Consider the following 12,778-nt stretch of genomic DNA (forward strand, 5'->3'; position numbering starts at 1 on the left):
TCTCCGGAAGGTGGTGAGTGACTCTGCTGTCCTGGCGTCGTGAGGGAGCTTGTTCCACCATTGGGGTGCCAGAGCAGCGAACAGTTTTGACTGGGCTGAGGGGGAACTGTGCTTCCGCAGAGGTAGGGGGGCCAACAGGCCAGAGGTGGATGAACGCAATGCCCTCGTTTGGGTGTAGGGACTGATCAGAGCCTGAAGGTACGGAGGTGCCGTTCCCCTCACAGCTCCGTAGGCAAGCACCATGGTCTTGTAGCAGATGCGAGCTTCAACTGGAAGCCAGTGGAGTGTGCGGAGGAGCGGGGTGACTTGAGAGAACTTGGGAAGGTTGAACACCAGACGGGCTGCGGCATTCTGGATGAGTTGTAGGGGTTTAATGGCACAGGCAGGGAGCCCAGCCAACAGCGAGTTGCAGTAATCCAGACGGGAGATGACAAGTGCCTGGATTAGGACCAGTGCCGCTTCCTGTGTAAGGCAGGGTCGTACTCTCCGAATGTTGTAGAGCATGAACCTACAGGATCGGGTCACCGCCTTGATGTTAGCGGAGAACGACAGGGTGTTGTCCAGGGTCACGCCAAGGCTCTTCGCACTCTGGGAGTTGTCAACCGTGATGGCAAGATCATGGAACGGGCAGTCCTTCCCCGGGAGAAAGAGCAGCACCATCTTGCCGAGGTTCAGCTTGAGGTGGTGATCCGTCATCCACACTGATATATCTGCCAGACATGCAGAGATGCGATTCGCCACCTGGTAATCAGAAGGGGGAAAGGAGAAGATTAGTTGTGTGTCGTCTGCGTAGCAATGATAGGAGAGGCCATGTGAGGATATGACAGAGCCAAGTGACTTGGTGTATAGCGAGAATAGGAGAGGGCCTAGAACTGAGCCCTGGGGCACACCAGTGGTGAGAGCACGTGGTGCGGAGACAGATTCTCGCCACGCCACTTGGTAGGAGCGACCGGTCAGGTAGGACGCAATCCAAGAGTGAGCCGCGCCGGAGATGCCCAGCTCGGAGAGGGTGGAGAGGAGGATCTGATGGTTCACAGTATCAAAGGCAGCAGACAGGTCTAGAAGGACAAGAGCAGAGGAGAGAGAGTTAGCTTTAGCAGTGCAGAGAGCCTCCGTGACACAGAGAAGAGCAGTCTCAGTTGAATGACCAGTCTTGAAACCTGACTGGTTTGGATCAAGAAGGTCATTCTGAGAGAGATAGCAAGAGAGTTGGCTAAAGAGAGAAAATAGTTTTGGAGAGAAAAGAAAGAAGGGATACTGGTCTGTAGTTGTTGAAATCAGAGGGATCGAGTGTTGGTTTTTTGAGAAGGGGTGCAACTCTCGCTCTCTTGAAGATGGAAGGGACATAGCCAACGGTCAAGGATGTGTTGATGAGCGAGGTGAGGTAAGGGAGAAGGTCACCGGAGATGGTCTGGAGAAGAGGGGAGGGGATAGGGTCAAGCAGGCATGTTGCTGGAGAGAGAGGGGAGAAAGAAGTCAAAGCATAGGGTAGGGCAGTGTGAGCAGGACCAGCAGTATCATTTGACTTAACAAACGAGGATCGGATGTCGTCAACCTTCTTTTCAAAATGGTTGACGAAGTCATCCACAGAGAGGGAGGGGGGGGGGATTCAGCAGGGAGGAGAACGTGGCAAAGAGCTTCCTAGGGTTAGAGGCAGATGCTTGGAATTTAGAGTGGTAGAAAGTGGCTTTAGCAGCAGAAACAGATGAAGAAAATGTAGAGAGGAGGGAGTGAAAAGATGCCAGGTCCGCAGGGAGTCTAGTTTTCCTCCATTTCCGCTCGGCTGCCCGGAGCCCTGTTTTGTGAGCTCGCAATGAGTCATCAAGCCACGGAGCAGGATGGGAGGATGGGGGACATAGAGAGTCAAAGGATGCAGAAAGGGAGGAGAGGAGGGTTGAGGAGGCAGAATCAGGAGATTGGAGGGAGAAGGATTGAGCAGAGGGAAGAGATGATAGGATGGAAGAGGAGAGAGTAGCAGGAGAGACAGAGCGAAGGTTGTGACGGCGCATTACCATCTGAGTAGGGGCAGAGTAAGTAGTGTTGGAGGAGAGCGAGAGAGAAAAGGATACAAAGTAGTGGTCGGAGACATGGAGGGGAGTTGCAGTGAGATTAGTAGAAGAACAGCATCTAGTAAAGATGAGGTCAAGCGTATTGCCTGCCTTGTGAGTAGGGGGGGACGGTGAGAGGGTGAGGTCAAAAGAGGAGAAGAGTGGAAAGAAGGAGGCAGAGAGAAATGAGTCAAAGGTAGACGTAGGGAGGTTGAAGTCACCCAGAACTGTGAGGGGTGAGCCATCCTCAGGAAAGGAACTTATCAAGGCGTCAAGCTCATTGACAAACTCTCCAAGGGAACCTGGAGGGCGATAAATGACAACGATGTTAAGCTTGAATGGGCTAGTGACTGTGACAGCATGGAATTCAAATGAGGAGATAGACAGATGGGTCAGGGGAAAAAGAGAGAATGTCCACTTGGGAGAGATGAGGATTCCTGTGCCACCACCCCGCTGACCAGATGCTCTCGGGGTATGCGAGAACACATGGTCAGACGAGGAGAGAGCAGTAGGAGTAGCAGTGTTTTCAGTGGTAATCCATGTTTCCGTCAGCGCCAAGAAGTCGAGGGACTGGAGGGTAGCATAGGCTGAGATGAACTATGCCTTGTTGGCAGCAGAATGGCAGTTCAAGAGGCTGCCTGAGACCTGGAACTCCACGTGGGTGGTGCATGCAGGGACCACCAGGTTAGAGAGGCAGCAGCCACGCGGTGTGAGGCGTTTGTATAGCCTGTGCGGAGAGGAGAGAACAGGGATAGACAGAGGCATAGTTGACAGGCTACAGAAAATGGCTAAAATAATGCAAAGGAGATCGGAATGAAATGAACTAAACATCTGGGAAAGGAGAGAGCGGGGCCTCCCTCACTTACGTTTCACTGAAACACCCTAATATAAAACTCTCTAAACTTCCACCTTAGAAACTATACTTGTTGTAAACTACAGCGGTTCAATGTTTTCTAGGAATAGACTAACTTAGTTTATTCAGCTAGCTAACTTGGTACAGTATTCTTCCGTGAATATCGTCCAGGGCACCTAGTCATATGACGCCACAGCCAACCAGCATGCCGGACTCCAACAACACGGTTTAGCACCAATACTCGGCCACAACAAACCCCCAGTGTGTCAACACGCCAAGCAGATCATTTGTGTCCGTGTCTAACGTTGTGGGTTAGTCCCGACAGCTTGAGCGAGTCCGTCGTCAACTTATTCAGCCAGTTAGTTAGCTAGAATAGTTAGCATACTAGCTAGCCATTGCTTTCAGACAGCGAAGCAACCCCTCCTCCCACGGCACGAACACACAGAGAGAGCCAAGCTAACGTTAACTAGTCACCCATGTCCCGAATTCCCTTGAACGACTCTGGCTACCAGTATGTAAAAACAAAACACAAATGTAGGTTATAACTTACCCCTAGCCGCTACTGTTAGCTAGCCAAGTGCAAAGCTAGCCACTGAATTGACTCAGCCAGTTCGCGAGTATCTGGAGCATTAGCAATTGTGGATTCGATTACAGGCTCAAAATGGACAGAAATAAAGATCTTTCTTCTGAAAGTCAGTCTATTCTTGTTCTGAGAAATTCCAGCTGTGCACTACTCCCTTCACTGAACAGCGCAAACTGGCTCTAACCAGAATAGAAAGAGGAGTGGGAGGCCCCGGTGCACAGCTGAGCAAGAGGACAAATACATTAGAGTGTCTAGTTTGAGAAACAGACACCTCACAGGTCCTCAACTGGCAGCTTCATTAAATAGTACCCGCAAAACACCAGTCTCAACGTCAACAGTGAAGAGGCGACTCCAGGATGCTGACCTTCTAGGCAGAGTTGCAAAGAAAAAGCCATATCTCAGACTGGCCAATAAAAAGAAAAGATTAAGATGGTCAGTCTGAGATATGGCTTTGCACATGGTGATCTTAGGCATTTGTGTGGCTGCTCGGCCATGGAAACCCATTTCATGAAGCTCCCGACGGACAGTTGTGCTGACGTTGCTTCCAGAGGCAGTCTCGTTCTTTGAGCTTGTGTGTCCTACCACTTCGCAGCTGAGCCGTTGTTGCTCCTAGACATTTTCACTTCACAATAACAGCACTTACAGTTGACCGGGGCAGCTCTAGCAGGGCAGAAAAACTGACTTGTTGGAAAGGTGGCATCCTATGACAGTGCCACATTGAAAGTCACTGAGCTCTTCAGTATTGGCAATTCTACTGCCAATGGTTGTCTATGGAGATTGCATGGCTGAGTGCTGGATTTTATACACCTCTCAGCAACAGGTGTGGCTGAAATAGCCAAATCCACTCATTTGAAGGAGTGTCCACATGCTTTTGGTGATGTAGTGGATCTTGGGCAAATATTGGTTGATCTAAGCATTGTTTTGCCAGGCTAATTTGGGTCATCTTTCTGGTGGACAAGTCTACTGATAACCTAATCAAATACCATATAATTCTGGGTCATATATCATACAGTTCAGGTAGGCCTCTGTGCTTCAGTAAACAAAGGAAAATAGGAGGGGTGCTCAATAACAGTGTAATATAGAATAAATCCCCACACACTGATGAATGTGCAGGTTGATGTTTATTGTCATGAATCTTGCCTTGGAGGACTGAGCGATTTCCGCTAGATGGGCCAGCTGCAAAGTCAAAATTGGCTATATTGTAAAATTTGATGAAAAAATTGCTTTTTGGACTTAATTTAAGGTTAGGGTTAGCCATTAGGGTCAGCAGTGTGGTCAAGGTTAGGGTTAAGGTTAGGGCTAGGTTTAAAATAGGATTTTATGACTTTGTGGCTGTTCCAGCTTGTGAACACTTTGCAGAGCTGTCTCCATGTCACGATCGTCATTTGAAGAAACGGGCCAAGGCGCAGCGTGGAATGCGTACATCTTTTATTAGAGTACTTACACAACGAACAAAAACGACAAAACGAAACGTGAAGTCCTCGGTTTAACAAACAAACCAACACGGAACAAGATACCACACCACACAAATGCCAAACGACTACCTAAGTATGGTTCCCAATCAGAGACAACAAGCAACAGCTGATTCACGTTGCCTCTGATTGAGAACCACCCCGGCCAACATAGAAACACAAAACATAGAAACTAACACCCTGGCTCAACATTAAAGAGTCCCCAGAGCCAGGGCGTGACACTCCAGGGCAAGATTCATGACAATAAACGTTGCAAAATAAAACAACTGTGGCAATCATCAGTGTGCAGATATCTTTTCATTATTTCATAAATACATTTTTTATACCCAGCACCTACAAGTCAATGGATGTGTGTACGCTACATTTGAAATGAGTGCTCAACAAGGACAGGAATTCAAAAAAAGGGCTCACCCAAGAATAAATATATTTTTAGAATGCTTAGGCTTCGTTCCATGAGCTGGACAGAACAGGTATACTGATGTGTAATTCACACTTTCTGTTTGAAAAGGAAACTCTAGCACACCTGCATTTTTTTGTCAAAATACCACCATGAATGTTTAGTACAAGATCCATTAAACACATTGTGGAGCATTTTTAAAACACTGAGGGCAACATTTCCCACCTGTCAGGTGTCTTTGCTAGAGAAAATGTTTACCAATTTATTTCTATATTTTTTACCAATTCTGCAAAGGTTATTTATTTCAATAATACCCCTTTAGCCAGGTGTGTCATTGTTAATAACTTCCATAGTACTGATAGCTATCTGCATTAACAAACATTGATATTGGAGCATTGCCAAAACTTAACATATAAGTACCTCAAGGAAGCAAACATTCAACAGATCCTCACTGAGACCTCACTACAACAGACATGATGTACCAGGCTTTTCTGCTGACGATCCCTCTACTGATGGCGTTTCAGACGTCAAACACTTCACCGCTTGATTCTGTAAAAACGATTGAGCAGCCAAGACCTCCAAAAGTTAGCTTGAACCGTCTTGATGAGCTAAGAAATAGGGCTAATTTCATTGGCAGAAGCTGCAAGGAAGTTAAGGACAGATATGGTCAAGCTGAGGACGGTCTGTACTACCTAACCACAGCTACTGGGGTGGTGTACCAGACCTTCTGCGACATGACCACAGCGGGCGGCGGCTGGACTCTGGTGGCAAGCGTGCACGAGGACAACATCTACGGGAAATGCACGGTGGGCGATCGTTGGACCAGCCAGCAGGGCAACAACGCCAACTGGCCACAAGGGGAAGGCAACTGGGCTAACAGGAAGACTTTCGGAACAGTGGAGGGAGCCACAGACGATGACTTCAAGAATCCTGGCTACTACGACATAGATGCAGAAGACATGTCAGTCTGGCACGTTCCCAACAACACGCCCTTTTACCACTGGAACCTGGCTGCCATCATGCGCTACCACACTGACAGGCGCTTCCTCCATCTGTACGGGGGAAACCTGTACAACCTCTTCCACCGCTACCCGGTCGAGTACAATGTTGGAAAACACATGTCCGACAATGGACCCTCCATTCCCATAGTGTATGACCTCGGGGACAAAGAGTCCACCAAAATGTTCTATGGCCCTAACACTAGAGGGGAGACTGAGGGAGGCTTCATCAGTTTCAGAGCCATAAACCATGAACGGGCGGCCACAGCCATCTGCTCTGGGGTCAAACCCAAAAGTGGTAATGTTGAACACTACTGTATTGGAGGAGGTGGGTTTTTCCCTGAGGGTAACCCTCTTCAGTGTGGGGATTTCACTGGCTTTGCCTGGAATGGCTATGGGACCCATATAGGCTTTAGTGCATCAAAACAGATGCTTAAGTCAGCGGTGTTACTCTTTTACCGCTAATTCACCATGCATTTACTTTTCTTTATTGTATGATAGATAGATTTTGAAATGAAAAGTACATTTAGGAAATTCTGGTAATACCTTTTATCATTATTATCTATTCATTCCATTACTATAAAGAAATAGCATAAAGCAATAACTCTTCCATAAATCATAAAAATATTTGCGTCTCATACAATCATTAAATTTGTATAGCTGATAGTGACAAATATTATTATGTCATGTGAGGCTCTTAATAACTGAATTACTGTAAGGTTACTGTAAACCACTTTGTGACACCTGTTGTGTTGTGGTGATGGGGGTTGGAAATTGAGTTTATGGATTGTGTGTGTTTGTTTGAACTTTCTTCCTGCAACAATAAACTAGTCTAGAGATCTGAGAGCATGAAATGAGCCTACTGTACTTTTTCATTACTTATTTTTTACGTGGGTGGGAGTTGGGGGGGGTTGAGATGAACTTACTCCTCCAAATGTGTCTACCTAGAGAGTGATGGAGAGGACATATTATGAGAGGGAGAGAGAGAGACTTTGACTTTGTCTTTCTTTAATAATACATTTCATTAAAACCTCACCTCCCCTTAAAATAAAAAAAATTGCCCTCTACCCCACGATACAAAAACAACACCACACATCACAATAACCCAAACCTCACCACTTCTACAACCGTATATCATGACCATCTTCCCCAGCTATACAGACAGCCCCCCAACACACCATATCTCTTGAAACATCTCCACACTCTTTATCATTTTATAGAACTCAAATTCCACCCTAAGGCGTGCAGAGACCATCCCATTAAATAATAGTAAAGGGTCTGTTATCCCCCCACCTTTGACCCTGTTCCTCCTTGTTAGCCAAATAGCCAACTTTGCCTGAGCAAACAGAAAATTTAACAACACACATTTGGTCTTTCCCTTATTTGAATACCTGTACCCCATTATAAACACCCTGACAGTAAACTCCACCCCCAACCTCTCACACAGACATTCCAACAGAGACATTAAAGGCATTAACCTGGCGCACACAGAAAACACATGAATCACAGTTTCACTCATGACACAGAAAGGACACCCCTGTCCGACTCCCGGTTCAACCCGTGCCAACCAGCTGTTAGTGGCCAGGGCTCCATGTAGAACCCTCCACTGAAGGTCCCCTGACCTCTTTGGTACTGGGAGTTTGTAGAGCCCCATCTAAAACCCAACATACGCTCCGCCCCACATACCCCCTGCCACTGATGTGCCTTCACTCCTGTTAGGCTCCTAATGTTCCTTACCTTAATACAGAGGTTGTATAGGGCTTTACCTCCCACCCCTTCAAACTCCCCCAGGCTCGGAATGTTAAAATTTAACAAGTCCTCCAGACCCCCTTGCCAGTCCCCAGTCTCTGCCGTCACCTGCAGTGGCGGAAACATTGGTGGCCCCTCCCCCTTTGGCCACTCAAACACCCCCCTTACCGGCTCAGACAGTGCCTCCTGGAATTCCTCAGGAATCTCTCCAGCAGCCTAAGAGATGTTAGTCCTGTTTGTTGTGCTAGGAGGTCTGGGGTTTTCCACCCCTCCTCCCCCAGCAGCCGCAGGTCCCCCAGCCTTAGTAATCCCGCTGCCATCAGTCGCCTCTGCAGGGTGGCCGACTGAACCGATCTCAAAAGGATGGCTGGGTTGTGGAAGATAGGCTCCTCCCACACCCACAGCCCAGGCTCTACCACTCCTTCTCGTGTGGGCCTTAGTAGCTGCTAGGCCCTCAGCACCGCAGAGTAAAAATCAGAGAGACCTGCTGTACTCAGCCCCTCCAGCCTCATGAGGAATAGCTGCCAGTCCAACCCCAATCCACCAGCTATCCTCAGCAGCGCGCATTCTGGTTCCCTCCATCCGACATCAGTATGGTACAGCAGTCTCTGCGCCGCCTTCAGTCGGAATGTAGCCACCCTGCTCTCCAGTTCCACCAGGCCCTGTCCTCCTTCGTGGACAGACATATACAACACTGCCGCCCTCAGCCAGTGATGGCCCGACCAGAAAAAAATCCACCAGCTTGCGTTGCAGGTCTGCAAGCAGACCAGTTGAAGACAGCCAGTTTATGCCATAGGGAAGATGCCACCAGGTTGTTGATTATCAGCACCCTCCCTCTATATGACACTTGGGACAGGAGCCACCTCCACCTGGCCAGTCTTGACACCACTGCCTGTGACAGCCCCTCCCAGTTCTTCCTGACCCACCTTTCCGAGCCCAGGTACACCCCCAAAATGTTAAGCCCTTCACAACCCCACTGCAAACCCCCTGGAAGCAGAGGAGGGGCCCTATCCCCCCATGCCCCACATAACAGAGCTTTGCTCTTGCCCCAGTTTACCTTAGCTGACGAAGCTCCCTCGTACACCTTCAGACTAGTCTCTAGTGCCTGCATATCCTGACCATCCCTGACCATCACAGAAACGTCATCTGCACACGCTGACCCTGCTATGCCTGTCAACACACCCATGCCTGCCCAAAAAAGGCTCAATGGCTAGTGTATATAACTGCCCTGATAGAGGGCATCCTTGTCTAATGCCCCGCCTCACCCAGACTGGCCTACTGAGCCCCCCTCCCACCTTGACCATACATGATGCCCCAGCATACAACATCTTCACACAGGCCAAAAACCTTTCCCCAAACCCAAACACAGACATCACATTAAACAGATAATCATGGTCCACTCCATCAAAAGCCTTCTCTTGATCTAAAGAGACCAGTCCAAAGTTCACATTAGAACCTCTTGACAAGTCCAACATGTCCCTGATTAAGAACAAGTTGTCCGTGATTGAGAGTCCTGGTACGCAATATGTCTGGTCCTTGTGTACTATAGAGTCCAGATGGGACTTCAGTCTGTTAGCGAGGACCTTGGCAAATATATTGTAGTCCACACAGAGCAATGCCACAGGCCTCCAGTTTTGAAGTTCACACAAGTCCCCTTTTTGGGCAGGAGAGTCAGAGCCGACCGACGGCAGCTCATTAGCAACTCTCCTACCCCGACGCACTCACACAACACGCAAAAGAAGTCCAGTCCAATTATTCCCCAGAATTTTTTATGAAACTCCACTGGGAGTCCATCGACCCCCAGTGCACGACCGGGGGACATCTGAGTCACGGCCTCTGCCAGTTCATGGGACAACAGGGGAATGTCCATTTCATCCCTCTGTGCCAGAGAGAGCTTAGGGAGTTCTGCAAATAAAACCTGAGCACACATAGGATCACAGTTCGGCCCTATACAACTCAGTATAAAACTCCACAGTCCACTCCCGCATCTCCCCCACCACAGCATACCCTTGGCTTCACTGCTCTTTCTTTCCAAACCAAAGAAGAAGGAGCTGGGAGCATTCATCTCCTTGAGCATGGAGAACCTAGCTCTTACAAGTGCTCCCTTTGCTTTAACCTGGAAAAAACTTCCCAGGTCCCTACGTAGTTCTGCTAAATTAGCCTGGAGGCCTACATTGCCTTGCCCCACCAGCTCTACCTCCATCTCACTAATACTACGCTCAAGTTCCCCCAATACCCTCCTAGCCTCTGAGGATGAGAGAGCTGTATACTGTTGACAGAAAAGCTGAATATGGACTTTTCCCACATCCCACCATTGACTCAGAGACTCATACTCCTCTTTTCGCTGCATCCCAATCGATCAAGCCGGGCTGCACTCACCCTAGCCCCAAAGACCTTCACCCATGTATACTGTCTTGTATTGGGATGTCATTTTTACAGACAGACCCGATACAAAAAGGACTGCCACCCCTGCACTAACATTTGTGCCATGGCTCAGCATACTTGCCCCTTTCCACTAGAGCCCCCAATCAACTTCATTCACCACATCACTATAAGTCTCCTGCAGAAACAACACCTGTACTTTTTTTTGTTTTACATATTCACCCAACACACTCCTCTTTCCCGCATCTCTGGCACCATTAATATTAAGCGAGCCTACCCAAAGAGTCTCCATAAGAAGTGGGTGAAAAGCCAGCAAAGAAAGAGACCAATAGCAAAGCTCAAAAAGCCCCAGTGCCAGAAATAAACTATTCATCTAAACAGTGTCTGAAGGTAGACCTTTACGCACAGTTGTGACCCACTTCCTCAACCTAAACCGTTTCCTGGGTGAGAGGACACCATGCCCCTCATTTTTCATAGCATGTTGTACTGATCTTACAAACTTTCCTGGATCACAAAAAAAAGCCTAAAGATTAACTTTTTTCCCCTTAGTCTCATTCAGGAATCTTGACAGTTCCTTCACCGTGTACTTTGACCCCTCTGACTGACTGCCTGTCAGCTCTGGACCCATTGAGGAGGAGTCTGAAAATAAATCCTCCTCATCATCTTCTTCCTCAGACTCACCTACCTCCTCCTCATCTCCATCTACCAACCTGACCACCTGCCCATTCTCTCTATTCGTGGCCTCCCCCCCAGCACCAGGCAAAGGTTCCTTGGTTCCTTTCACCACACCAGCCTCTCCCCTCCCACCTCTTTTCTTCTCCCCCTTTTTCCTCTTCCGCTTGACACTCTCCTCCATCCCCCTAGTCGCTTCCCCTTCCCCACTATACTCTCCTCATCCACTAGCATAACCTGACTAAGCCCAGCCTCATCTACACCACCATCCATGACATGACTAGACCCAGCCTCAGCTACACCATCATCCATAACATGACTAGACCCAGCCTCATCTACACCACCATCCATAACATGACTAGACCCAGCCTCATCTACACCACCATCTATAGCATGACTAGACCCTGCCTCAGCTACACCACCATCTATAGCATGACTAGGCCCAGCCTCATCTACACCACCATCCATAGCATGACTAGACCCAGCCTCACCTACACCAACATCTATAGGATGACTAGACCCAGCCACATCTACCCCATCATCTGTAGCATGACTAGGCTCAGCCTTAGCTACACTACCATCTGTAGCATGACTAGGCCCAGCCTCTGCTGCCTGCGTCTCATGGCCCCCTGCACGTTGACCTCGATTTCCTCCACTGGTGCTTGTACCCTCACCTTGTCTACGGCCTTTATGTGGGCACGCAAAGCTCTTATGCCTCAAATCCCTACACTCAAAGCACCGTAGACTATCTGTGCTGGCAAACCCTGCGTAGAGCCCCTCCCCATGCCTCACTCTAAAATGCACATTTAACTGTTGCTCATTGTTATTCAGAAACACGAACACTTGCCTTTGGAATAAAACAACATGCTTGACGGCATCTGCCTGAAAACCTGCCGACAGTACACGAAAACCACTAGCAAACTTACCAAAACGACTCAGCTCCTTCCTGATTTGATCATCCGTAATAAACGGAGGCAAATTTGCAACTACCACCCTAGTCGAAGGGGTAGAAAGAGGAGAAAGTGGCACCAAAACACCCCTTACAAATATTCCACTAGAAATGAGCCTAACCACCAAATTTGCTGTTTTCATGAACACAACCACAGCTTTGTTCATTCTGGAAGCAGAATGTATAAATTCAGCTCCTACTAGGCTGCGAAGCCATCGCGCACACCGTACTGTTCAAAACCCCAGGAAACTAAACCTCTGTCCTCTTCCTCCCTACATTTGAAAAACAAAAACAGTGGGTACCGCTAAAACAAACAGTGCATTAACCCTCCACCATAGAAAATAAAAATTGAAAGAAAAGACCAAGAAAATTATCTAGAAAATAAGTTAGGACAGAGCCCTCCACACCAAACACTCAAACTCAAAAAAACTCCCAGCATGCACTGAGAGAGAGAGAGAGAGAGAGAGAGAGAGAGAGAGAGAGAGAGAGAGAGAGAGAGAGAGAGAGAGAGAGAGAGAGAGAGAGAGAGAGAGAGAGAGAGAGAGAGAGAGAGAGCGAGAGCGAGAGGAGAAAGGCCATGTTCTGAGTGCTGTAATGATGCCTCAGTGTATTGACACAACTAGCCATGTGATGTTTTGAAATGTAGATATGCATTGTATGCTGCTGGATGTCGGA

The 12,778-nt window shown here is 48.2% G+C and overlaps 1 protein-coding gene across 1 annotated transcript; it reads left to right on the forward strand.

The window, feature by feature from the left end:
* Nucleotides 1-5,810: 5,810 nt before the first annotated feature.
* Nucleotides 5,811-7,205, forward strand: LOC121585608 (intelectin-like). The gene has a single exon (XM_041901932.1). It carries the CDS (start codon nucleotides 5,827-5,829, stop codon nucleotides 6,814-6,816), a length of 990 nt encoding a protein of 329 aa, XP_041757866.1. The 5' UTR covers nucleotides 5,811-5,826; the 3' UTR covers nucleotides 6,817-7,205.
* The last annotated feature ends 5,573 nt before the right edge of the window (nucleotides 7,206-12,778 follow it).

This window comes from Coregonus clupeaformis, chromosome 17 (assembly GCF_020615455.1).
Source record: "Coregonus clupeaformis isolate EN_2021a chromosome 17, ASM2061545v1, whole genome shotgun sequence".
NCBI lineage: Eukaryota > Metazoa > Chordata > Actinopteri > Salmoniformes > Salmonidae > Coregonus > Coregonus clupeaformis.